Genomic DNA, 24,105 nt, shown 5'->3' with positions numbered 1-24,105 from the left:
CCGCCGATCGCTTCACGTGACCAGTTGTCGTCCGACATGGAACTCTTGCCCGCTCCGGACCGTATGTCGTCTTCGCCCGTCGGGTGCCCCGACCCGATGGAGGTCGACCCTTCGGCCCCTCCTGTCTCTCTACGGGCGCATACACCGCATGTTGGCGTGCACCTTGGAGCAGGTTTTCAGGCGTTTCCTAGCTCCCCGCGGTCCGAATGGCAGGGTGCGGGTGGTACAGCCTCGCCTGTTGTTAGGCTCCCCACCTCGTCGCCTACGTCAACAACGGGTCCTCCCCACGGCGGGCGGAAGGCTTATGCCACAACCGTACGCCGATTTGCGGGGGAGGAATGTGGTGTCACCGCCAGACACCACACTTGCTAGGTGGTAGCCTTCAAATCGGCCGCGGTCCGGTAGTATACGTCGGACCCGCGTGTCGCCACTATCAGTGATTGCCGACCGAGTGCCGCCTCACGGCAGGTCTAGAGAGACTTCCTGCACTCGCCCCAGTTGTACAGCCGACTTTGCTAGCGATGGTTCACTGACTTCTACGCTCTCATTTGCCGAGACGATAGTTAGCATAGCCTTCAGCTACGTTATTTGCTACGACCTAGCAAGGCGCCAGTATTCGTACTATTGATATTGTGAATCATGTACCATAAAGAGCGACGTTCTTCATGAATAGATTAAAGTTAAGTGAACTAGCTAGTTCTGCATGTTTCGCAGAAGAGCTTCTGTAAAGTTTGGAAGGTAGGAGACGGATACGGGCAAAAGTAAAGCTGTGAGTACCGGTCGTGAGTCGTGCTTCGGTAGCTCAGTTGGTAGAGCACTTGCCCGCGAAAGGCAAAGGTCCCGAGTTCGAGTCTCGGTCGGGCACACAGTTTTAATCTGCCAGGAAGTTTCATATCAGCGCACACTCCGCTGCAGAGTGAAAATCTCATTCAGGAAACATCCCCCAGGCTGTGGCTAAGCCATGTCTCCACAGTATCCTTTCTTTCAGGAGTGCTAGTTCTGCATGTTTCGCAGAAGAGCTTCTGTAAAGTTTGGAAGGTAGGAGACGGATACGGGCAGAAGTAAAGCTGTGAGTGCCGGTCGTGAGTCGTGCTTCGGTAGCTCAGTTGGTAGAGCACTTGCCCGCGAAAGGCAAAGGTCCCGAGTTCGAGTCTCGGTCGGGCACACAGTTTTAATCTGCCAGGAAGTTTCAAATAGTATGTTATTTGGAACAAGAATAACACATAAAAATGTCACATGCACGTTCGTAAGGATAGCTATATCGGCAAGTTCATATACGCAGCTAAATACGTTGTGTAAGTAGGCTGTTTAGATTTTCTTATTGGTAACGCCATGTAGCGCTCTGTATGAAAATCACTGGCTGTGCTGTGTGCAGTCTGTGGCTAGTTTGCATTGTTGTCTGCCATTGTAGTGTTGGGCAGCTGGATGTTAACAGCACGTAGCGTTGCGCAGTTGGATGTGATCCGCCAGCAGTGGTGGATGTGGGGACGTGATATGGCGGATTTTTGAGAATGGATAATCTGGAGGTGTGTCCATCAGAAGCAGTACATTTGTAAGAATGGATGTCATGAACTGCTATATATATTATGACTATTAAGGTAAATACATTGTTTGTCTTCTATTAAAATCTTTCATTTGCTAACTATGCCTATCAGTAGTTAGTGCCTTCCATAGTTTGAATGTTTTATTTAGCTGGCAGTAGTGGCACTCGCTGTATTGCAGTAGCTTGAGTAACGAAGATTTTTGTGAGGTAAGTGATTTGTGAAAGGTATAGTTTAATGTTAGTCAGGGCCATTCTCTTGTAGGGATTATTGAAAGTCAGATTCCGTTGCGCTAAAATAATATTGTGTGCCAGTTTAAGCACAGTCATGTATAATTGTTCTAAGGGGACGTTTCAGTTGATTACGAGTGTTTTAGTGTTACATGGAGCGTAGATCAGATAGAGTGTTTTCCTCTGAAAACAGCAAGAATGTAACAAAGAGCTCTAAACCTGATGAGCTAAACCTGTATCTGAATGTATTATTTTATACTCACGTTTTCCACAGACAAGTGATATCCGGATCTCACACGCTTCAAACCATCAATACTGCACTTGAATTCGTAGGACGTACTGATCCGAATTGAGTTTTAATACTGCTTTTTAAGTCATGAAGCTTAAGGCCATTTGATTGTAACAATCCAATAGGTCGTCATGTATGAGAAAAACACGTAAACGTTGACTTACTTGCAGTCGTGCAGGACGCTCCGCAAATCCCTCAGCAGGGTGTCCTTGGTGACGTCACTGTACTCCAGCCAGACGCCTATCCCTGCCTGCTGTATTTTGGCGGCGTTGTGCCCCTGGTCGGAGAAGAACGGAATGACGAGCAGCGGCACGGCGTGGTACGTGGCTTCATTCAGACTCTGCAGGCCGCCTTGCGTTATGAAGAGCCGCACGTTTGGATGTGCTGTAACAACGAAACAACCAAAACGTTACTACAAGTCTGAAAATTCCATAACGATTTCCGAGATTTAATGTCCCATGCGTCTAGCACCAACTACCATTCAACGCTGGAAGTCTTAATTCCCGTCTTGCGGTGATAATCACGTCGCAAACCTTTTCACGTCAATGATCTGAGTACAAATGACAGCTCCGCCAATGTACTATCCTTTTATACTTTGTGTACGCGATACTATTGCCATCTGTATATGTGCATATCGCTATTCCGTGACTTTTGTCACCTCAGTGTCTTCAGCTAGCCGACAAACATTACACTACCGTTGTGATTCCACCGCGCAGCAAGGGGACGGGCACCTAATTGCTAATTGTGGAACGATGACGGTCACGTAAAGCGCTGCCATGTCTACGTTCTAGTGGCACTGGCCGATCGCTTTCTGCAGCTTGGTAAGGGCTGTTCGACGAAACGCCAGAGAAAGGATTAGGGCTCCGTAACTGCGCGGTTCTGTAATGGTTCGCTTTCACCTTCCACCCTGACTACAGATAAGTGTCGGAACCGCTGCCGCATCGAGTAACCATCATAATTTCCCGTGAATAGTGTGACAACCAAACGAACTGAAAATATAAGGATCAGTCAAATGAAAACGAGACAGATGGTAAAAAGTAAGTAAAACTGAATGCCTTCATGAAAAATGTTTGCGGTTGCCAACAGACACATAATTATACCCAGGCGTGCACCTCTTCTTCCGAAGCAAATGGACGGCCACGAATATTTATCTTCAGAGCTCCAAAAATATGATAATCGTGTGGGCAGAGATCGCGACGTGGACAGTGGGTAAGGGCTTCCCAGCGAAAGTTCCACTATGTAACCGAAACAGCCTTGGCAATATGTGGACGGACACCGTCCAGGAAGAGAATAATGCCGCCCGTCAACACTCTTATGCGTTTAGTCCTCAGCTCGTGGTCGTGCGGTAGCGTTCTCACGTCCCGCGCCCGGGTTCCCGGGTTCGATTCCAGGCGGGGTCAGGGATTTTCTCTACCTCGTGATGACTGGGTGTTGTGTGATGTCGTTAGCTTTAAGTAGTTCTAAGTTCTAGGGGACTGATGACCATAGATGTTAAAGTCCCATAGTGCTCAGAGCCATTTGAACCTACGTGTTTGGACTTGATGGCGCGCTTCAGTTTTCTCAAACTGTCCAAGTACCACCGTGCATTAGTTGTAGAGCCGTGTTCCAAGTAGTCAATCAGCAGCGGGCCATTGCAGTCGAAGAAAATGGTTATGATGACTTTACCAAAGATGGCGTGTCTGTTGGTTCGATTATGCTGCAGAAATTTCGCTGGAAAGCCCTTATACATCCTCCATACAGTCCCGATTTCTCACAATGCGATTTCCATATTTTTGGAACACTGGACAAAAACATTCGTGGTCGTCGATTTGCTTTGAACGAAGACGTGGGCGCCTGGGCACAATAATGCTTTCGTAGTGTAATGGTACTTGAATTACGTAACCATTTCGGCAGCTCACCTCAACCTCTCGATACTAGCAATATTCTACTGTGTTTCTGTAAAGTAGTTAACATATTTCTGAGACAACATTCAGATTTGATTTCATTAATGTAGAGGTACTTTGATACATCGATATGTTTATATTGAAATGATATTATTCTTATGTGTATTCTTTCTTTCTTTTGCCACTATGATCTTTGACGTATTTGTAACTCTGATTTTTGGGCTTGTAAGCGGTTGTTAGAGACTTAGTGAGGAGTCAAGTCATGGACGTCATGTTGGAAAGACACAAATTATAGTCAGTTTATAAAATGTGAACTTTAACAGCGAGGAAGATATTTTCGAGTATGTTTTATATTGTGAAGTGATTTTTTGTGTTACGTGATATTGCAATAAAAGTAATAAAAAAGAAGTGTAACTTAAATTCGGGGCCCTGATTACTTTTTTACATCACCATTGTGCTAACTTTCAAAGGTTTAATCTTCAAGAATGGTTTGTGAAACACATCTATAAAACTTTTGAATATCGCAGAATAAAACCTAGGCCTCTTTGCATCCGAGCTTGGAATCATCGCCACCTACTTTTTCGACGATTGAGCCATGAATTCACAACGAGACCAGCGTGGGAAACACGAAAAGATGAGTGCCTAGTTTATCCATTATTTCATCAAATGATTTTATTAACTGTGCTCTAATGACACCTGCCACATAATATAACTTTATTGTTGCCCGAAAATGCAGTACTTAGCAGCGTGAGCAACACCACAATCATAATTAATTTTTGACCTTTGTTGTGGTAGGGTTGTTAGAGTAGGCAACTGCAAACATTTTTCCATGAAGGCACTGACCATCTTGTCTTACACTGCGACAAATGCATTAACAGTTATGGCGATTACTTTTGAAATAATAAACTATTTACTTAATGTTTTCCATCTGTCACGTTTTCATTTGACTGCCCCGTATATATAGGCATTCCTAATGTTGCAACATTTTCCCTCGCTCTGCGCAATGTAAAATCTGGAATTTTCTAGAGTCACAGACTGCTAGCAGTTCGTCAGAATCCTCATATGAATAAAAAATCTGTACCCAAATTAGATTCCAGGAGGTGACGAGCATCGCCTCTTGCCACACTCGCGGGCGCCAATAGTTAGAAATAAGAGAAACCCTGAGCGCCCTCACCTTGTCGTGTGTAAAAAATGCATAAATGGAAATAAGGTAAACTATTTATAACAGTATAATTTAAATAACACAGGGGAAATAGAAAACATGGAAAAGAAAGATAAGAATAAAAAATGAAACTATCGAGACTAATTGAGCCGTGGCAGGGTTAGTGGCGTCGCCGTCCGAATTCCTGGCGACACTAGCTCGATCTGTCGTGTGATATCCCTCTTATTTGAGGCCACTAAGATGATTGCTCGGGGTTGTTGATGGGGAATGGGTTTGTGTGGCGTGGTAACTGAGCGGGATAGGACGGTGTGAGAGGTCCGCCCGGCGAGTGAAGCGAGCACTTGCGCAAGCGTCTTGGGCTCGGAGTCTGGCGTATTTGTGGTCCGATTTGAATCCGTGGCTCACTTGGGGTGCCGTCTTCGTGCATAGCCTGGCCAGTCAGCTGTGGGACGTGACACACTAATGAGAGAGTTCAAGCCAGTTTCGGTGTTCTGAATTCTGGGCCCTCTATGGAACCGCCAGGCTTCAACTTCGATTCGTGAACTTCAGTTAACTTTTGGATATTAAGGCTATTTTCTTATTGATACCTAAAGGTCTGTTGGGATCACTGCGATTTCTTAGCTGATCTGTTTCACCACCTGTTGGTTCCTTGAATTGTGGCTGTTGTGTGCTTTTCCTGAGTCGATACTGGCCTTGGTTGTTTGTTAACAGGATATCTTAAATATGGCCGGGTGCCGGTTTCCGGGTACCTTCGGGCATTGCAGGCGTCATCGCTCTGTTAATTATATTGGCTTAGGAGGTGTCTGGGTCTCAAAATTTGCAATTGCAGAGGCTATGTAATAGGGTCTGGCAGCCTAGTTTTCTTTCGGGCGTTTCGTCGTCGTTGTAGAAGCGGTATCTTGCAGTGACACGAGTATACAAACTGGCTAGTTGTTGCTTTCACGTTGTTAACCTTGCTAGGTTAATATTTCTTTAGCCGGTCTCTACCTAACGAAAAGGGCCTTGGAAGTTCGGCCCTCTCGTTGTAATCTTTCTTGGCCTTCCTATTTGGTGTAGTCTTGTGCTCCTTGCTATGAGCCTTCTGGTGCATCCCGTGTGAGAAGGCAGTTCAAACTCTTGGTAACTTGATGAAGGAATTACTCATGGAGGCCTACTTGTTTTCTATTTGGTAGTCTTACTTAACTGAAGCTGTTATTAAAGGAAGCCTGCTTGTTTTATATTTGGTAATTTCACTAAACTGAAGCTATTATCATTGAAGGCCTGCCTGTTTTCTATTTGGTAATTTTACTTAACTGAAGCTGATATGATTGAAGGCCTGCCTGTTTTCTATTCGGTAATTCTACGTAAATGAAGCTGTTGATATTGAAAGCCTGCCTGTTTTCTACTTGATAATTTTACTCACCTTAAGCTGTAATTATTGAAGCCTGCCTGTTCCCTTTTAATTAAACTGAGAGCTGTTTCATTAGCTGAAACTCTTATTAAAATTGAAACAAATGCGCCCTCGGTCACAATTATTTTTAGGCTTATTCACCAGGTTTCAACACTTCTAAGAGTGCCTTTATCAGAATTAAAACAATTAAAATGGCCTATAATATAGCTACAAATTTATAGAAAAAGGCATTTTTATATAAGAAGTGTAAGTACTGTCTAACAGTAAAAGACAGAGGCAGTACTTACGTGTCACATATAAAAGAGTTAACAGGCCAGAAGTGCTTTAGTCACAAAATATATAAACAGGAATGCGTGAAAGCGAGCCACTATGGGCTGCTCGTAGCTGACCATAGTCACTCGCTTTCACGCATTCCTGTTAATAAGCCTTTCTGGCCTGTTAACTATTTTATATGTGACATGTAAGTACTGCCTCTGTCTTTTACTGTTAGACAGTTCTTACACTTTTTATATAAAAATGCCTTTTCCTATAAATTTGTAACTATGTTATAGGCCATTTTAATTCTGATAAAGGCACTCTTAGAAGTGTTGAAATCTGGCCAATAAGACTAAAAAATAATTGTGGCAGAGGGGTCAAGTGTTTCAATTCTAATTTAGAAATGGTCAGTGAACCAAGGTGCCATGTTTAAAACTTTGCGAAGCTCTTAATAATCAAGGCCTACTTATTTTTATTGCCCTATTATTGAAATCTGATATCTTGCTCAGTCTGTGTTGTAAGTAACTGAAATTGTGATTGCCAAAGGCCTACCTGTTTCAGAGGTATTTGTGTCAGTAAGGTGGTAACAGAAAAAGATACATGATGGTACATGGGCCCTGAGCTTTTGCCTTACACCCCCTTATCTATAATTTCAGGTTTCAGTAATGGAATAAAGCAATAAAAACAGAAACAGAAGTAATGATGAGCTGCACAAGAAAACTGAAGAAATAAATGTAACGATGAGTAAACGTAGGCTGATGTTTTACTGCCATCTGGTATGGGTGAATAATAACAGCATATGCAAGAGAGATTTTCAACACGCCCACCGCAAAAAATATCCAGGATGTAAGTGGCTCCAAGAAATGAGATCTGAAAGAGGTGAAGACCGTAGAACATGGAAGTCACAACAGTGATAGCTTTTTGGAAAAACCGGAAGTTAAAACACATGTAGTTATTTACGTGGTCCGCAGGAGACCCAAATTGTGTGAAGAGTAACCATAGCAGTAATTTTGGATTTAACGTCTTCGAATTAGCAATAAGAGCACTGTAGACCATTGCAACTGAGGTACTGCAAACTGAGAATGCTATCAAGGTCAATCAAAACAAGCACGTCGGGTGAGAACTGATTAAGTGTAAAGAAAGAAACATTTTATTTATTGGAAAATAGGCAGTCGCATCCTAATGTAGAAGGGTACTGAGTTACTATTAGGCTGAGACAGACTCCCAAGGGGATCGTACGAACCTCCATTCACCAATCTGAATCAAATTCCCAGGGTGAGCATGGCTAGTGTAGTACTGCAGCATACATAAACAGGAAGACGCAATTCTCAACCGGTTTTGAAATCGAGTTTGAAAACTTTAGGCGTGTTTACACAAGTTGTCTGCTCACAAATATAAAACCAGTTTGCAGAGAACCAATCCAGCACGTAGCTTCATAAGCGTGAGGTCTCTGGTTCGAATCTGTCTAATGACACTTTTTTCCGTTCCCACGTAATTATAACAACAGATTTTTACCACTGTGAAAATTATCAATAATTAATGATCCTTTTTTATTTAAACTATATTTATCCTCAAAAGGAGAAAAAAATTTCGTAAAGAGATTGGCAATGAAAAAGGATAAACGAGACTTTAAATGAAATGGGTATCGTCATTTCATTTATATTATTTTATCTACATTTATGACAAGTGTAATATGTAACGTATGGGCACTGCACAAATCAGGATGTGTAACACCCCACCCATCACTTATCTGGTTTTGGCATGTGTTCACCCCAGGTAATTGACTAACAGATCAACAGAGAGTGCAAAACTGTAACAATGTCAGATAACGCAAAGAAAGTAATAAGGCCCTGTGACTCCTGATTGAACTGCGGTGGCAGTGTTGACATTAATTGATTCAGAATTGATCCCTTTTAATTAAAAAGGGGTGCACATTGATGTTATATTCAGCTATTGAACACCAGTTGCAAATGTCGAACATAAAATTAATTAAGAAAGTGACTTGAGATTTCATCTACTTGATTGAAAACAGATGCAGTCGATTAGCACAGCTTTATTTTAACTCACGACCTTCAATCATCACATTACATGAGTCTCCTAACACGCAGTGGTAATAAATTGCGTTTGCGTGGAGTAAAGCGCGGTAAATCAAAAGTAATTCCTATCGACTGACCCAGGCGTAATGCGAAGTGCAAGAAGAATTCTACAATACACGGCCCATGAAACCCTGGTGGTAACTTTGCCGACGTGATCCAATAAATTAATCAGTGGTGGGAGTGGGCGCAATATCACCGAATACAGTGTGGCGGAGCGTCGTCGTCGTGTGGACGTCGGCCGACCTCGTGGTGCTGCAAGGCTGCGCTCATCTATTCACTCCTAGCTATCTTGCTCAGTACATAGCTGAATCAAAACTTTCTATCTCCAAGCTCAATCGTTCCATTTGCTAGGTCCTAAACTGCAGATGCTCACTCTTTCTCAGGCAAGCAGGGTAAAGAACGCCACGTCCGCACTCTAGGCAAGCTGGGAACGGAAGACTACTACAGAGACTTCTCCCAGTCCACACTTCTCGACGGTTTCCCCTCTAGCAAAATCACTTACGCCAATTGCAGCGCCAGTCGCGTTAATTATGCGTCGCTTCCCAGCGCTGACCAATGCCTGCTCTGGGAAGAGAACAAATCCCCTCAAAATTTCCCTTCCTCTCAATTTCTGCTACTTAGCTCCTCCCAGGTCACTCATCAAGGTTAGCATCTGCACAAAACACCAAACTTTCCGGAATTCTGACTCCCAGGAGAGTACTTCAAATTGGACGCCGACGTATTTCATTTTGTCGCTCTTCAACTGATTTACTTCTGACTCTGCGGACCGTGAATTCAGCGTGAAGTTGCTATAGTCACGAACACACATATTTTGGCTTAGTTGATCGTTCCACTGTAGCTTTGCGCGGCTTTCTCGCATGTTTCACTGAAAAAGGGACGATGGACATTTATCAACAGGTGTACAAGTTCTCTGTCTGCTTCCCGGTACACCAGCATGGGGTGAACCACCCACTCACTGTCACTCATCTTAAGGCAGCTGGAGGCCGCGCCCCGTTACCACTTCCTCAGAGCTTGAGCCGACTTAAGCTGCCTATTGTCGCTTCCCTTCGCTGCTCCCAGTCGGCCTCGGTCAACTCTTGAACACTTCCCTGGGATAAACTAGCCTCCAGTAAATCGACACGTTTCCACAAAGTTTTCACTTAAAACCATCGCCCGACATTAATTATTCCAATATGTCCATACTATACCCTCTACAAGATACATTGTGCCTTGTCAGTCATTTTTGTTCAGCCCTACTGTTCGCCCAACGTGAGTTAGGTGATCTTTAATGACTTCATATAAGGGGCATAGTTTTCGCCAGCTTACAGATGATACTGATTGAAGGAAGATGGAAAACAATAATTATTGCGACGTACAGCACGTGTGACGATCGCCGAACTTTTATACAACGGAAGGTTTTTCAGTGTGTCTATTGCAAAGCAAACTTGCTTTACATTCGTTAATGGTTCTTAGTCATCAAACACTTTAGCGGTATACCACGTATTTTGTTAGAATAATGTGGGAATGACACGTTAGAATAACGTGGAACCCGGCACCTATGGAACTAGCATCTTACTCGCCTAGCTGCGTGTTCCTTGGATGTTAGCGATCACACAAAATAGATAACCAAGTCTAAAATTTTCAAACTTGATTTTCTCGAAAACAGTTGAGAGTTGTGTCTTCTTGGATACATATGGTGAAGTCCTAATAACGTTCAAACACCCTGTCAATATGAATCAAATGACTCGGGGGGGGGGGGGGGGGGCATTTTTCGTAAGGTCCCTTTTCAGCAAATATAGCAAGCTGCGTACCTAGTATGTCCTCTTGCGGCAACCACTTGCTGATCATGAGGTTGTCTGGCTGACCAGGAAGGGAGTCGTTTTCCCATTTCCAGAGGACCCTCTGGGGCAGCTCCCGGAATGCTTCGATGAACGCCTGTCGCTTCCACTCTGGCATCGCATTACTGCGCACGTTGGAGCCCAGGCTAAAGTAGATCACGCCGTCTTTTGCCTCGTCCAGGAATTTCTTGATGTCCTGCAGACAATGCACATAAAAACTGTCAGCCGCACCTGTTAGTATGTCCTGTATGCCGAGAGATGGGAAGGCGCTGCTGCACGAATTTGCTGAGGCATGTGTAGTATCGGTACAGCGTTGGTAGGCAAAGATTCCCAATTTATTGCTTAACGATTTCTTTTTGTCCTCATATCTCAAATAAAAATTGACTGAACAGCAATTTTCATCAGCTTAAGCTTTCCAAAACAACGTTTTTGACATGCCAACATCAGAGTGTAAAAATATTTTCGCAACTTTGCGAACACATGCAAAAATGATTAGATTTTAAAAGCGAATGTTTTGGGAAAGAATAAAACAAAATGAATCAAAAATGTTTTCTTTCGTCAGTTTTGTATAAAACTCGAAAGACGGCCCTAATAATCCCTTGTAGAATGTACAGTAATGGAAATCACGTAAAGGCAAGGTTACGTGAAAGTAACAGTACAATGTCTGAAGCATACATTTATCGAATTGTAGATACACATAAGACATAAGCAATCATGATGGAATTACAAAGTTTCTTTCATGAGACGAGTAACAAATTAAAGTGTTTACACTTCCTGGATGGAAATTGGGATAAAGGCACAACACCGGCCGGTTGTGTTATTGCATTGTTAGTACTTTGTCCAACCTTCGTTCTTCCTAATTACTTAAAAAATTCTCTTTGGCATCGATTTTGAAAAGGTTTGCAATTCTTTCTACGAAATTGTTGCCCACACTTCTCGTACCTCTCTTTCAGGCTCACATACGGCCTCATTGTGATAAACACGCCTTGTAAGTATTCCACAAAACCTTTCCACGGGGTTCAATTCCAGGCCGGACCAAGACATCGATATCTTTATGTTCAAACCACTTTTTTTCGTTCTAGCAGAACCATATACAGATGCATTATCTTGTTGGAACATTAGGCTTTCGTCCCATGGGTCCTCACATATTCCATCGATTTTATTTGCTACATTTCGGTATACACAGAGTTCATTCTAGCGCTCAGCCAAACAATGCGTGATTTACTTCTAGCGCAGGAGGCTGCCGAAATCATAATACTTTCATCATCAAAACTTCTATTCATTCTCATTTGCTGCTCTGCCCTCAGATCATGCCAATAATACTGAAATCCATCCTGCCCACCTAAATTAAACGTCGTCTCATCACTGAATACCACTTTATCCGATTCTGAAATCCATGACATATATTTTTCAGCAAATTCCAATCTAACATTTTGTTTTGAGTGATAATGCAGTTTTCTGCAGTCGTTTCCTGAATGCAAGATGTTTGTCGCGTGACAACGTTTGTCCTACACGTCTGGCAGTTACTGGCAACTGTAAATCAGCAACAAGTTGATGTGAATAACGGTTAGCGGCCCTTGTTTTGCGCTAAAGTAACACTGTATTTGCCTCAGATAATTTTTTACTCTGCCCATATTTTTCGTTTTGTCCACATCGTGCGCCCAGTCCAAAGAAATTATCGGTGACTGTACTTGACCAGTTCATCTGCTTGGCAAATTGATGATTAGAGAGTCCCATTTCCTTGGACATACCAAGTTATGCTGTTTCATCATATGGTAACTATTTTCAGCGTGGCATTGTCACAATCGTGGTTTATGTATGCAACATTCATTGTCACTGACGGTGTCTGTTCCCTATCTGCAGTTAAGGCACGTACGCACACACTAAAACCGCGCAGAGATGACTGCCTTTATACCGAGTTCCATTCTCTAACAGCTGAATCGTTGTTATGTTGTCATATATTGTACTACTGACATCAAATACGACGCTATTTGACTGCATTTGTCGGTATACTGGGTTTGCATGGCCATTGATCACAACTATTCCAATCGACAATGTTAATTTTTTTGCAAATATCCATGCTTTTATGCTGATTTCCACTGCTGTATAAGGAATTGTACTGTAACAGTGTAGATATTAAACACAGCAACGTTAGCCTCAGCAGAACAAACCCTGGAGAGAGACTACGAATAACCAATACCTTTGGCAGTGGCTTCTGTTCTGTGGCCACATGGATTCCGGTAACCTCGATGATGTTGGGCAGGTGTGGGCGAGGATATTCCAAGACAAAGTGGTTGGTAATTATGAGCAGACTGACGTTCCTGTCCGCTTCGTAGACAGACGGAGGATCTGGACCAAAGTATTTCCTCATAACTTCTTCTTGTAAAGGCATGACCTGGTAGAACCACATGTACATCAGCCGCAAGTAGAAGTACGTGTTGTACAGCCGCTGCCAGAAGTCCATGTGGTCTGAGTAGCCGAGCCACATGTCCGGCATGTATGCCGGCTCCATGGGGCTTCCGAAGTTGTAGTAGACGGATGATGGAGCCGTGAGAGTCAGAAGCTTCGCCACAGGCGGCGAACCCATTCTGTGTATGAGTCCATAGTACGACATGAAGGCGAGACCCTCCAGTACTGCGAGGTCAAACGTTTCACCAGACCTGCAACCAAGAAGACGCCGGGAGCCGTTTAATGGCTTAAAACGCAGATAGTGCTCGTCTAACATACACTACCGGCCATTAAAATTGCTACACCAAGAAGAAATGCAGATGATAAACGGGTATTCATTGGAAAAATATATTATACTAGAACTGACATGTGATTACATTTTCATGCAACTTGGGTGCATAGATCCTGAGAAATCAGTACCCAGACCAACCACCTCTGGCCGTAATAACGGCCTTGATACGCCTGGGCATTGAGTCAAACAGAGCTTGGATGGCGTGTACTGGTACAGCTGCCCATGCAGCTTCAACACGATACCACAGTTCATCAAGAGTAGTGACTGGCGTATTGTGATGAGCCAGTTGCTCGGCCACCATTGACTAGACGTTTTCAATTGGTGAGAGATCTGGAGAATGTGATGGCCAGAGCAGCAGTCGAACATTTTCTGTGTCCAGAAACGCCCTGCGACAAGCAGTTGTGCATTATCCTCCTGAAATGTAGGGTTTCGCAATGATCAAATGAAGGTAGAGCAACGGGTCGTAACACATCTGAAATGTATCGTCCACTGTTCAAAGTTCCGTCAATGCGAACAAGAAGTGAGCGAGACGTGTAACCAATGGCACCCCATACCATCACGCTGGGTGATACGCCAGTATGGCGATGACGAATACACGCTTCCAATGTGCGTTCACCGAGATGTCGTCAAATACGGATTAGACCATCATGATGCTGTAAACAGAATCAAATTTTTGGGCCAAATAGTTTTTATGCAATCGAATGATAAAGCGTGTCACAGCATTCGAAACACCATGTGTCTGGACAGGCGAGCAATGCAACGATGACAAAATCGCGCACATTGCGGAATGCGGGGAGCACGTCTCTGTAGCAGCGAAAGGGTTAATGCGCCCGTGGTGCCTTTACTTCATAAACTGCGCGCTCCCCCCTAAACGTAAGTTTGCGAACTATACTATGGCGCTGCTTCTCTTGGCACGTACAACTGGCAACGCAGCAATCTCCCGCGTCTCGGCGGGCATGCGCGAACCGCCAAGATAAAAGAAGTGAACTATAGGAGACTGCAAACCTGTGCGCGTTCAGTGCTCCGTCTATTATACACGGGCCTGCGAGCTGATGGTTCACTATCCCACACCCCATGTTTACATTACATGGTCGCTAACGTTCCACCTGACGAAGCCAACGGGGACTGTCAGCAGACCAAGTGCACGTTTCGGCGGTTTACCTTGGCATGATTGGTAAATGTGGCTTGATCACTAAAAAAGATACGTGATACATCTGCAGTATCCTGCCTTAGTGCCCATGTACAGAAGTTAACACGATTCTCATAACCGTTTCCAGGCAGATTTTGATGGAGAGAGATGTGATTAGGAATGGAACTTATGTGGATTGAGAATGCGTAGAACACTTTCCTGACTCATGCAACGTCCTCGTGCGATTGTGCGGGAACTAATGTGCGGATTAACTGCAACAGCAGCAAGAACATTAATCCCCCCCTCCCTCTGCTATCGTCTTTTGTTACCTTCTGTAATGTTGTCTAGGTGTTACACTACCGCTCTCACGTAACTGACTGAAAAGGTTGATAAGTAATCGACGAGATGGTTGACATCTGTTGTGATATCTTGCCGCAAACACCGCGCAAAAAGGAGCTGCATTCTTCCTTTATTCGGCTTTTCTGCGTAGTGAATCCCATCGTCCACTCAAGATCTACTGCTCGGACTGTCGTACACTAAATTACTTGCGAGTTGCAACGCACTCAACGCTCACACAAGCATACTGCAAGCATACATAACAACATCGTACCTAGCAACTACGCAGGCTGAATGACACAAACGAGTGGCGACGTGGAAACTTTTCGAAACACTATGGGGACGTTTAACCTTCTCAGTCCGGTCACGGAGTTAATCCTCCTGAAATAAGAAATACTCCAGTAGTGTGCTACCTCCTCACAGCGTGAAGGTCGTTTTGCCTGCAGTCCATGCCAGTACCTCTGTGCCAGCGCATGTGGTTTTAGTAAGGGCGCTTTCTGTTACACTGTTGTCAGCAAAGAAGAACATACTCTAGAGGTGTACCGTGCACAATAAAGTAAAATTTTAAACTTTTATTGAGCTTGTATAAGAACAAAGGCTAGTCAATGTGTGTCTCAACAAATATTGATGGTTTTTCCCACAAAGATATGATTTGTCACGTTTTTCGAAACGTCTGCACGCTAAGCTATTTCGCCCTTTACATGTGGGGTTATTTTCACTCAATCCAATTATTAGTGTGATTGGTGCCGTACTGCGAAATTATAGAGTACACGTTTTCTTGGTTTCTCATCAGGTGGTCCGTACATACAAAAGGAAACAACCAAGTTCTTCATGGTCCGAGGAAAATATGAAACAAGCATTAACAAGTGTTACAGGCAGTTCCTCTGGATAAAGTAGCAGCAATGTGCTACTTGGTTCCACGAAGTGTGTGGCGTGCAAAAGGACGAAAAAGTTTTACTCGTCGTAAATGTCGTGTGACTAGGGCCTCCCGTCGGGTAGACAGTTTGCCGGTTTCAAGTCTTTCGCTATGACGCCACTTCGGCGACTTGTGCGTCGATGGGCATGAAATGTTGATGATAAGGACAACATAACACCCAGTCCCCGAGCGGAGAAAAATCTCCGACCCACCCGGGAATCGAACCCGGCCCCTTAGGATTGACATTCTGTCTCGCTGACCACTCAGCTACCAGGGGCGGATGTTTTTACAGTGAAACATACTGCGCAAAAGAGCCTCTTGACTGGGTGTAATAGCCCCATACACTGTGTTTTCCGCCTTCTTCATATGTTTGTTTAAGACATTGTACGTGTAAAGAAATTGCGTCTTTTTATATACCGGAATGTACACAGAATTCAAATACAATAATTGTATCACATTGACAAATTTTGTAAGATGTTTCATGTCATATTATACAGGGCATACAGTTGAATGAACGGAATAGTCCCTCTGTACCATATACGTTACGTCCAAATTACCTGATTGAGAGCGCATATGTTTTGTCATGTGCTTTCAGTGCATCATTTCTTTTCATTTCTGCATGTTCCAGGCAGGTCGCAGCCCCTGCTTAAAACACAATGTTTATCGCAGTATCGGCACGTCTTCGAGAAATAAAGGTGATTTCTGTCAGTTTTTTTGTAATTTCGTACTAAAATGTGTTTAAAACGTGCTGAATAGGCTAATACGTCCCATACTATCGAATAAGTGGTAATTTATTTCAGTACAACAGTAACGTGATATAGTTTTTTCGATGCACCACTGCATTCGGCAACGATAAATACTGGTGCTTGGTATTGAGTTTTACAGAACTGCACACATTTATTTTATTACACAAATAGTGTCCGCTCTAAACACGTTCAAAAATTTTGGCGAATCACACCACTTTTTTAAATTCAGTATTTTAATCTTATTTTGCCCAGAAAAATGCACTGAAAAAATATAAAGTTTTGATTAATAAAAATCTAAGTTTAGGACTAAGGAGACTGATGGCACTGGTGTATGCCCAACCCATCGACAATGTGCAGACGATACAAGAGCGCGTGACCAACGCATGTGGTGCAGCTGGAATGGTGCCAGGCAATCTGAAGGAATGAGTCATTAACTGTGGAGAAGAGCTGAAGGATGGATCAGGATGCACGGTCACCCCATGCAACACTGCCTATACTGTTGCTTCTACGTAAACACACATATGGGAATGAGAAGACAGACTGGTACTGATTTTAAGATGTGCCATTATCAGAACTTCAGTTTTAGTTCTGACCAGTGTTACCTCCTGTAGTGATATGTGACACTTTTTCAAACACTCTGTACAGGATATTCAAAAAAGATTCTGCCGATTTCGAGATACTACATTTTGTACATGAATGAAGACAGACACTTGGGGTGAATAGTTTTGCAGAAGAAAACAAAGTTTTTATTTCCAAAAGAATTATCCGATTTTCAAGACCGTATGCTTTTGTGCCTGCTTGTACAACGCTGGTCTTTTCCCTACAATCGCGTTTATATTGGAATCAACAAAAATATTATGACTTAAATAAAAATGAAAATTTTAAAGTGAATCAGTAAATTTTTTCAGGTAATTCGATGGTATATTTAGACAAAAATAGTGATGCATAGAAATAAATACATTTGTAAACATATATAAGCAAATAATGATCCACATTGTTAAGAAAAACAAAGGGTGTATGGAAGGACAGTATATAACGCTCTGCGGACGACATATAGGTGTAATGAGGGGAGATGGAGCTACCGAGGCGGTTGGGTGCTGCAGAGTTGCGGTGTATATTGCTTTGAAGCTGGCGCCACCATGCTCGATGCCCCAAAACATTAGCAGACATCTCTTTACGATTGCAACACATTCTTAATTTCTGTTGTAAGTACGCAACAGTTGTTTAAAATAGTAAATGTTACAGTGCTTTCGTAAATAACATAGTGTCAGGATGGCATTTTCTGGTCTTACATGCATATTTGATCCAGTAATAATACATATTTGTTCTCATTGCAGTAATTTTCTTTTTCTTATACGTTTATAAAAACAAAGAGAAGAAGTAAGTTATGCAAAGAAGCAGCTTTAGTAATCCAGCACTTTGCTCAATGCGGATGGGGGAAATTAATGTTCAGTCTGTGTTCTCTTCCTAAAAATACTGAGAATATAATTTGCCGGTTCCCAGTCTTTCCTTCTCAGAGCGTTTACACAGACAGAATTTAGATCTGGACTGATAAGAAATCTAAACTAAAAAGACAGATACAAGACCAGCGGGTCAAAAGTAAACTGCGTATCTGAAATTCATCTATATAAATGAAAATATCTCTTGAACAACTCCACTAACGTATCGAATATTACTCCTTTACATTTTATGCTATAACCAGAGTGGTTTGTACACCCTATTAGTATTTTTTTTATAAAGCCCTACTACCAGAAGCTAATGTTTAGGGCAACTGACAAGGTGGACGTCGGTTTCAAGTGTGTGACGCCGTGACTCCCATTACAGGCTAACGATATACAGGGTGGTCCCCCCACGAACCATGGACCTTGCCGTTGGTGGGGAGGCTTGCGTGCCTCAACGGTACAGATAGCCGTACCCTAGGTGCAACCACAACGGAGGGGTATCTGTTGAGAGGCCAGACAAACGTGTGGTTCCTGAAGAGGGGCAGCAGCCTTTTCAGTAGTTTCAAGGGCAGCAGTCTGGATGACTGACTGATTTGGCCTTGTAACGCTAACCAAAATGGCCTTGCTGTTCTGGTACTGCAAACGGCTGAAAGCAATGGAAACTACAGACGTAATTTTTCCCAAGGGCATGCAGCTTTACTGTATGATTAAATGATGATGGCGTTCCTCTTGGGTAAAATATTCCGGAGGTAAAATAGTCACCCATTCGGATCTCCGGGCGGGGACTACTCAAGAGGACGTCGTTATCAGGAGAAAGAAAACTGGCGTCCTACGGATCGGAGCGTGAAATGTCAGATCCCTTAATCGGGCAGATAGGTTAGAAAATTTAAAAAGGGAAATGAATAGGTTAAAGTTGGATATAGTGGGAATTAGTGAAGTTCGGTGGCAGGAGGAACAAGACTTTTGGTCAGGTGAATACAGGGTTATAAATACAAACTCAAATAGGTGTAATGCAGGAGTACGTTTAATAATGAATAAAAAATAGGAGTGCGGGTAAGCTGCTATAAACAGCATAGTGAAGGCATTATTGTGACCAAGATAGACACGAAGCCCACGCCTACTACAGTAGTACAAGTTTATATGCCAACTAGCTCTGCACATGACGAAGAAATTGATGAAATCTATGATGAGATAAAAGAAATTATTCATGCACTGAAGGGAGACGAAAATTTAATACTCATGCGCGACTGGAATTAGAAAGTAGGAAAAGGGAGAGAAGGAAACATAGTAGATGGATATGGATTGGGGCTAAGAAATGAAAGAGGAAGCCGCCTGGTGGAATTTTGCGCAGAGCATAACTTAATCATAGCTAACACTTGGTTCAAGAATCGTGAAAGAAGGTTGTATACATGGAAGAACCTTGGACATACTAAAAGGTATCAAAAAATTATGAAATGGTAAGTCACAGATTAGGAAGCAGGTTTTAAATTGTAAGAAATTTCCAGGGGCAGATGTGGACTCTGACCACAATCTATTGGTTATGAACTGTAGATTAAAACTGAAGAAACTGCAAAAAGGTGGGAATTTAAGGAGATGGGGCCCGGATAAATTGAAAGAACCAGAGGTTGTACAGAGTTTTAGGGAGAGCATAAGGGAACAATTGACAGGAATGGGGGGAAGAAATACAGTAGAAGAAGAATGGGTAGCTATGAGAGATGAAATAGTTAAGACAGCAGAGGATCAAATAAGTAAAAAGACGAGGGCTAGTAGAAATCCTCGGGTAACAGAAGAATTATTGAATGTAATTGATGAAAGGAGAAAATATAAAAATTCAGTAAATGAAACAGGCAAAAAGGAATACAAACGTTTCAAAAATGATAGTGACAGGAAGTGCAAAATGGCTAAGCAGGGATGGCTAGAGGACAAATGTAAGGATGTAGAGGCTTATCTCACTAGGGGTAAGATAGATACTGCCTACAGGAAAATTAGAGAGACCTTTGGAGAAAGGAGAACCACTTGCATGAATATCAGGAGCTATGATGGAAACCCAGTTCTACGCTAAGAAGGGAAAGCAGAAAGGTGGAAGGAGCATATAGAGGGTCTATACGAGGGTGATGTACTTGAAGACAATATTATGGAAATGGAAGAGGATGTAGATGAAGATTTAATGGGAGATATAATACTGCGTGAAGAGTTTGACAGAGCACTGAAGACCTGAGTCGAAACAAGGCCTCCGGAGTAGACAACATTCCATTAGAACCACTGAGGGCCGTGGGAGAAGCAGTCCTGACAAAACTCTACCATCTGGTGAGCAAGATGTATGAGACAGGCGAAATACCCCCAGACGTCAAGAAGAATATAATAATTCCAATCCCAAAGAAAGCAGGTGTTGACAGATTTGAAAATTACCGAACTATCAGTTTAATAAGTCACAGCTACAAAATACTAAGGCGAATTCTTTACAGACGAATGGAAAAACTGATAGAAAACGACCTTGGGGAAGATCAGTTTGGATGCCGTAGAAATGTTGAAACACGTGAGGCAATACTGACCCTATGACTTATCTTAGAAGAAAGATTAAGGAAAGGCAAACCTACGTTTCTAGCATTTGTAGACTTAGAGAAAGCTTTTGACAATGTTGACTGGAATACTCTCTTTCAAATTCTGAAGGTGGCAGGGGTAAAATACAGGGAGCGAAAGGCTATTTACGATTTGTACAGAAAGCAGATGGCAGTTATAAGGGTCGAGGGGCATGAAAAGGAAGCAGTGGTTGGGAAGGGAGTGAGACAGGGTTGTAGCCTATCCCCGATGTTATTCAATCTGTATATTGAGCAAGCAATAAAGGAAACAAATGAAAAGTTCGGAGTAGGTATTAAAATCCATGGAGAAGAAATAAAAACTTTGAGGTACGCCGATAGCATTGTAATTCTGTCAGAGACAGCAAAGGACTTGGAAGAGCAGTTGAATGGAGTGGACAGTGTCTTGAAAGGAGGGTATAGGATGAACATCAACAAAAGCGAAACGAGTATAATGGAATGTACTTGAATTAAATCGGGTGATGCTGAGTGAATTAGATTAGGAAATGAGACACTTAAAGTAGTAAAGGAGTTTTGCTATTTGGGGAGCAAAATAACTGATGATGGTCGAAGTAGAGAGGATATAAAATGTAGACTGGCAATGGCAAGGAAAGTGTTTCTAAAGGAGAGAAATTTGTTAACATCGAGTATACATTTAAATGTCTGGAAGTCGTTTCTGAAAGTATTTGTATGGAGTGTTGCCATGTATGGAAGTGAAACGTGGATGATAAATAGTTTAGACAAGAAGAGAATAGAAACTTTCGAAATGTGGTGCTACAGAAGAATGCTGAAGATTAGATGGGTAGATCACATAACTAATGAGGAGGTATTGAATAGAATTGGGGAGAAGAGGAATATGTGGCTCTACGTGACTAGAAGAAGGGAACGGTTGGTAGGACATGTTCTGAGACATCGAGGGATCACCAATTTAGTATTGGAAGGCAGCGTGGAGGGTAAAAATCGTAGAGGGAGGCCAAGAGATGAATACACTAAGCAGATTCAGAAGGATGTAGGCTGCAGTAGGTACTGGGAGATGAAGAAGCTTGCACAGGATATAGTAGCATGGAGAGCTGCATGCAAAATCATGGTGCGAAAATTGGCAGTTGACACTAAATAATATAGGGTGTGAAATTATCCAAATGGGTACTAAAATAATCTTTTAAATTTCGGTTAGCCTACATGATAAATGGCGCCAATCTAAAGACTGCAAATCAACTAAATACGAGGGTTGCCCAGAAACTAATTCATCGCATGTTTTTTCAGCAGAAAACAATGCTACGAATACGAAACTTTACGTATGTATTATTTGAAGTCTCCTGAGTGAGCGCGCCAAGTTTCTGTCACTTCCGACAGATAGCGTAGCTGCAGGACAGTTTCAAAATGGCGTCTATAGGTGATGTACGTTACCAGCAACGCGCCTTCATTAAATTTCTCACTGCAGAGAAAGAAACTGTGGGGGATATTCACAAACGCGTGTGCAAAGTCTGTGGAGCATCTGCTGTCGACAGAAGTACATTTAGTCGCTAGGCACGGAGGGTGAGATCATGAGAAGGCGATTCGGCGGAACTCCACAATTTACAGCGGTCAAGGAGACCATCCACGGCTGTCACACCTGACATGTAGCAGCGAGCTGGTGTTGTCATTCGTGGAATACATTTTGAGGACGATGAGGAGGAGATTCACACAGTGAAGCGCTGCTCCACTACCAGGAGAAGGATTGGTACCGACAGGGGATGCACGCCCTTGGCTCTCGCTGGAGGAAGGCTATAGAAGGGGATGGAGATCACGTGGAAAAATAGGGTGTATAGGTAAAACACCATTCTCTCTTGTGTGTAATTCTCATTATGTTCAAGAAAGAATTTTTGAAGAAAAAAATGCTGTGCATTATTTTCTGGGCAACCATTGTACTTAAAGATTACAATTACAAATAAACTGGAGGGAACACATAGAAAATTTTGCGGGGAAGGCAAAATAAAGACTACGTTTTGTTGGTAGAACACTTAGAAGATGCAACAGGTCTACTTAAAGACAATGCCTACACTATGATTATCTGTTGTGGCGAAATAAGTAAAAATAAATAAATTTATTGACTTTTTTTTTAAAAAAAAGAGGAAAAGTTATGGATATTGAACTGTAAATTTAGAACTTTTGAAAGGCTTTTTTACGGACTGTATTGACCGGCTTGAATTCGGACAAATTCAGTTCTGTGTGAAATTTGCCTGTAATATAATTTACCATTCCGATTAATTAGATTTTTGAATTCTACGTCATTGTTGATTTATTCAGAGTTCTCATCTTACACGTAGAATTCGTCCTTCTACCACAATATTAATTCATTAGTCGCCATTGATGTTCTTCTCTTTGTTTACTGTATGTAACTTCCTGAGTCGGCATCGGTTCACTTCACGAAGACAGTGGAAACCAAGGAATACAATGCTACGTCGCATTAAATAACTCTCGTAAAACTTAGATACTTCTCACTATTTTTTATGCACACGACAATAAGACTTGCTCTGCTCGTCTCACAAACCATAAACACTAACAATATGGCTGCCTTTCCGTACACACCAAAAATTACGTCCATCCTCCACAAGGCAACAATCGAAAGTGTCTCTTAATTCCTTCTTGGAGAATGAAACAAAAGAGAATCCAATATGCACATTACAGAGATTATATTCTACATCCTTCTCAATTTAATCTTTGGTGCAGCCTTAAAGGTATTGTATGTCTCTGCATCGGAATGTGCCATTACACTGTCCTCTTCTGAAGTATTGCTGTATGGTGTGGGATCTGCATCAGACAGGATTGGCAGAGAACATCGAATATGTTCAAAGAAGGGAAGCTCATTTTGTCTTATTGCGAACCAGGGGAGGGAGTGCCATCGGTATGATAAGCGAATTCGGGTGGCATCATTAAAACAAAGTCGTTTTTCGTTGCGGCAAGATCTTCTTATTGAATTTCTATCACCAACTTTCTCACCTGAACCGAAAAATTTTTTGTTGACTCCCACATTCACAGGGAGAAATAATCATTGTAAAAAATGACGGAAATCAGAGCTCCACGGGGAGGTTTTTGTGTTGGTTTTTCCCGCGCGCTGTTCGACGGTGGAACGATAGACAAGTAGCTTGAAGGTGGTTCGATGAACCCTCTGCCAGGCAACTGTGAATTGCAGACTAGTCACGTAGATATAGAGATACCTATTCGTCGGCACACTGAAATGGATAATAATTTCAACGAAACAATAGTTAAACCTAAATAATATATTTACCTTATGAATTTCTGAACCGACGGCTCACCGAATTGCAAGTCGACTGAGCCACGGCCAAGGTCACGCATTATTGTCATCGACTGCGTCAGCGATTCTTCGTATGTCTTCACAAAATCATACTGACCCCTTATGTAGTTGTAAGCTACCGATAAGTCAATTTCGGTATAGTTCTCGTGGGATATCTGAAACGAGAATTACAGTCTCAGTGATTCTACTTAAAAGATATACAAATGCTTCAAGATGGTACTCACCTCTGGGAAAAACAAAATTCGAAGTCTCGAAAATACGT

The 24,105-nt window shown here is 42.5% G+C and overlaps 1 protein-coding gene across 1 annotated transcript in view; it reads right to left on the bottom strand.

Moving 5' to 3' along the window:
• The window catches only part of LOC126336633 (UDP-glucosyltransferase 2-like), a 41,033-nt gene that overhangs the window by 5,503 nt on the left and 11,425 nt on the right, over positions 1–24,105 (bottom strand). The window contains exons 3-6 of the mRNA XM_050000525.1: positions 23,817–23,998; positions 12,864–13,323; positions 10,637–10,859; positions 2,225–2,444 (exon numbers count right to left, since the gene is read on the bottom strand). Of these exons, the coding sequence (XP_049856482.1) occupies positions 2,225–2,444; positions 10,637–10,859; positions 12,864–13,323; positions 23,817–23,998 (1,085 nt within the window). The remainder of the gene's footprint in view (positions 1–2,224; positions 2,445–10,636; positions 10,860–12,863; positions 13,324–23,816; positions 23,999–24,105) is intronic.

The sequence above is a fragment of the Schistocerca gregaria genome, chromosome 2 (assembly GCF_023897955.1).
Source record: "Schistocerca gregaria isolate iqSchGreg1 chromosome 2, iqSchGreg1.2, whole genome shotgun sequence".
NCBI classification, from domain to species: Eukaryota; Metazoa; Arthropoda; class Insecta; order Orthoptera; family Acrididae; genus Schistocerca; species Schistocerca gregaria.
Note: the sequence above shows the minus strand (reverse complement) of the source record. Positions and strands in the feature narration are given on the sequence as shown.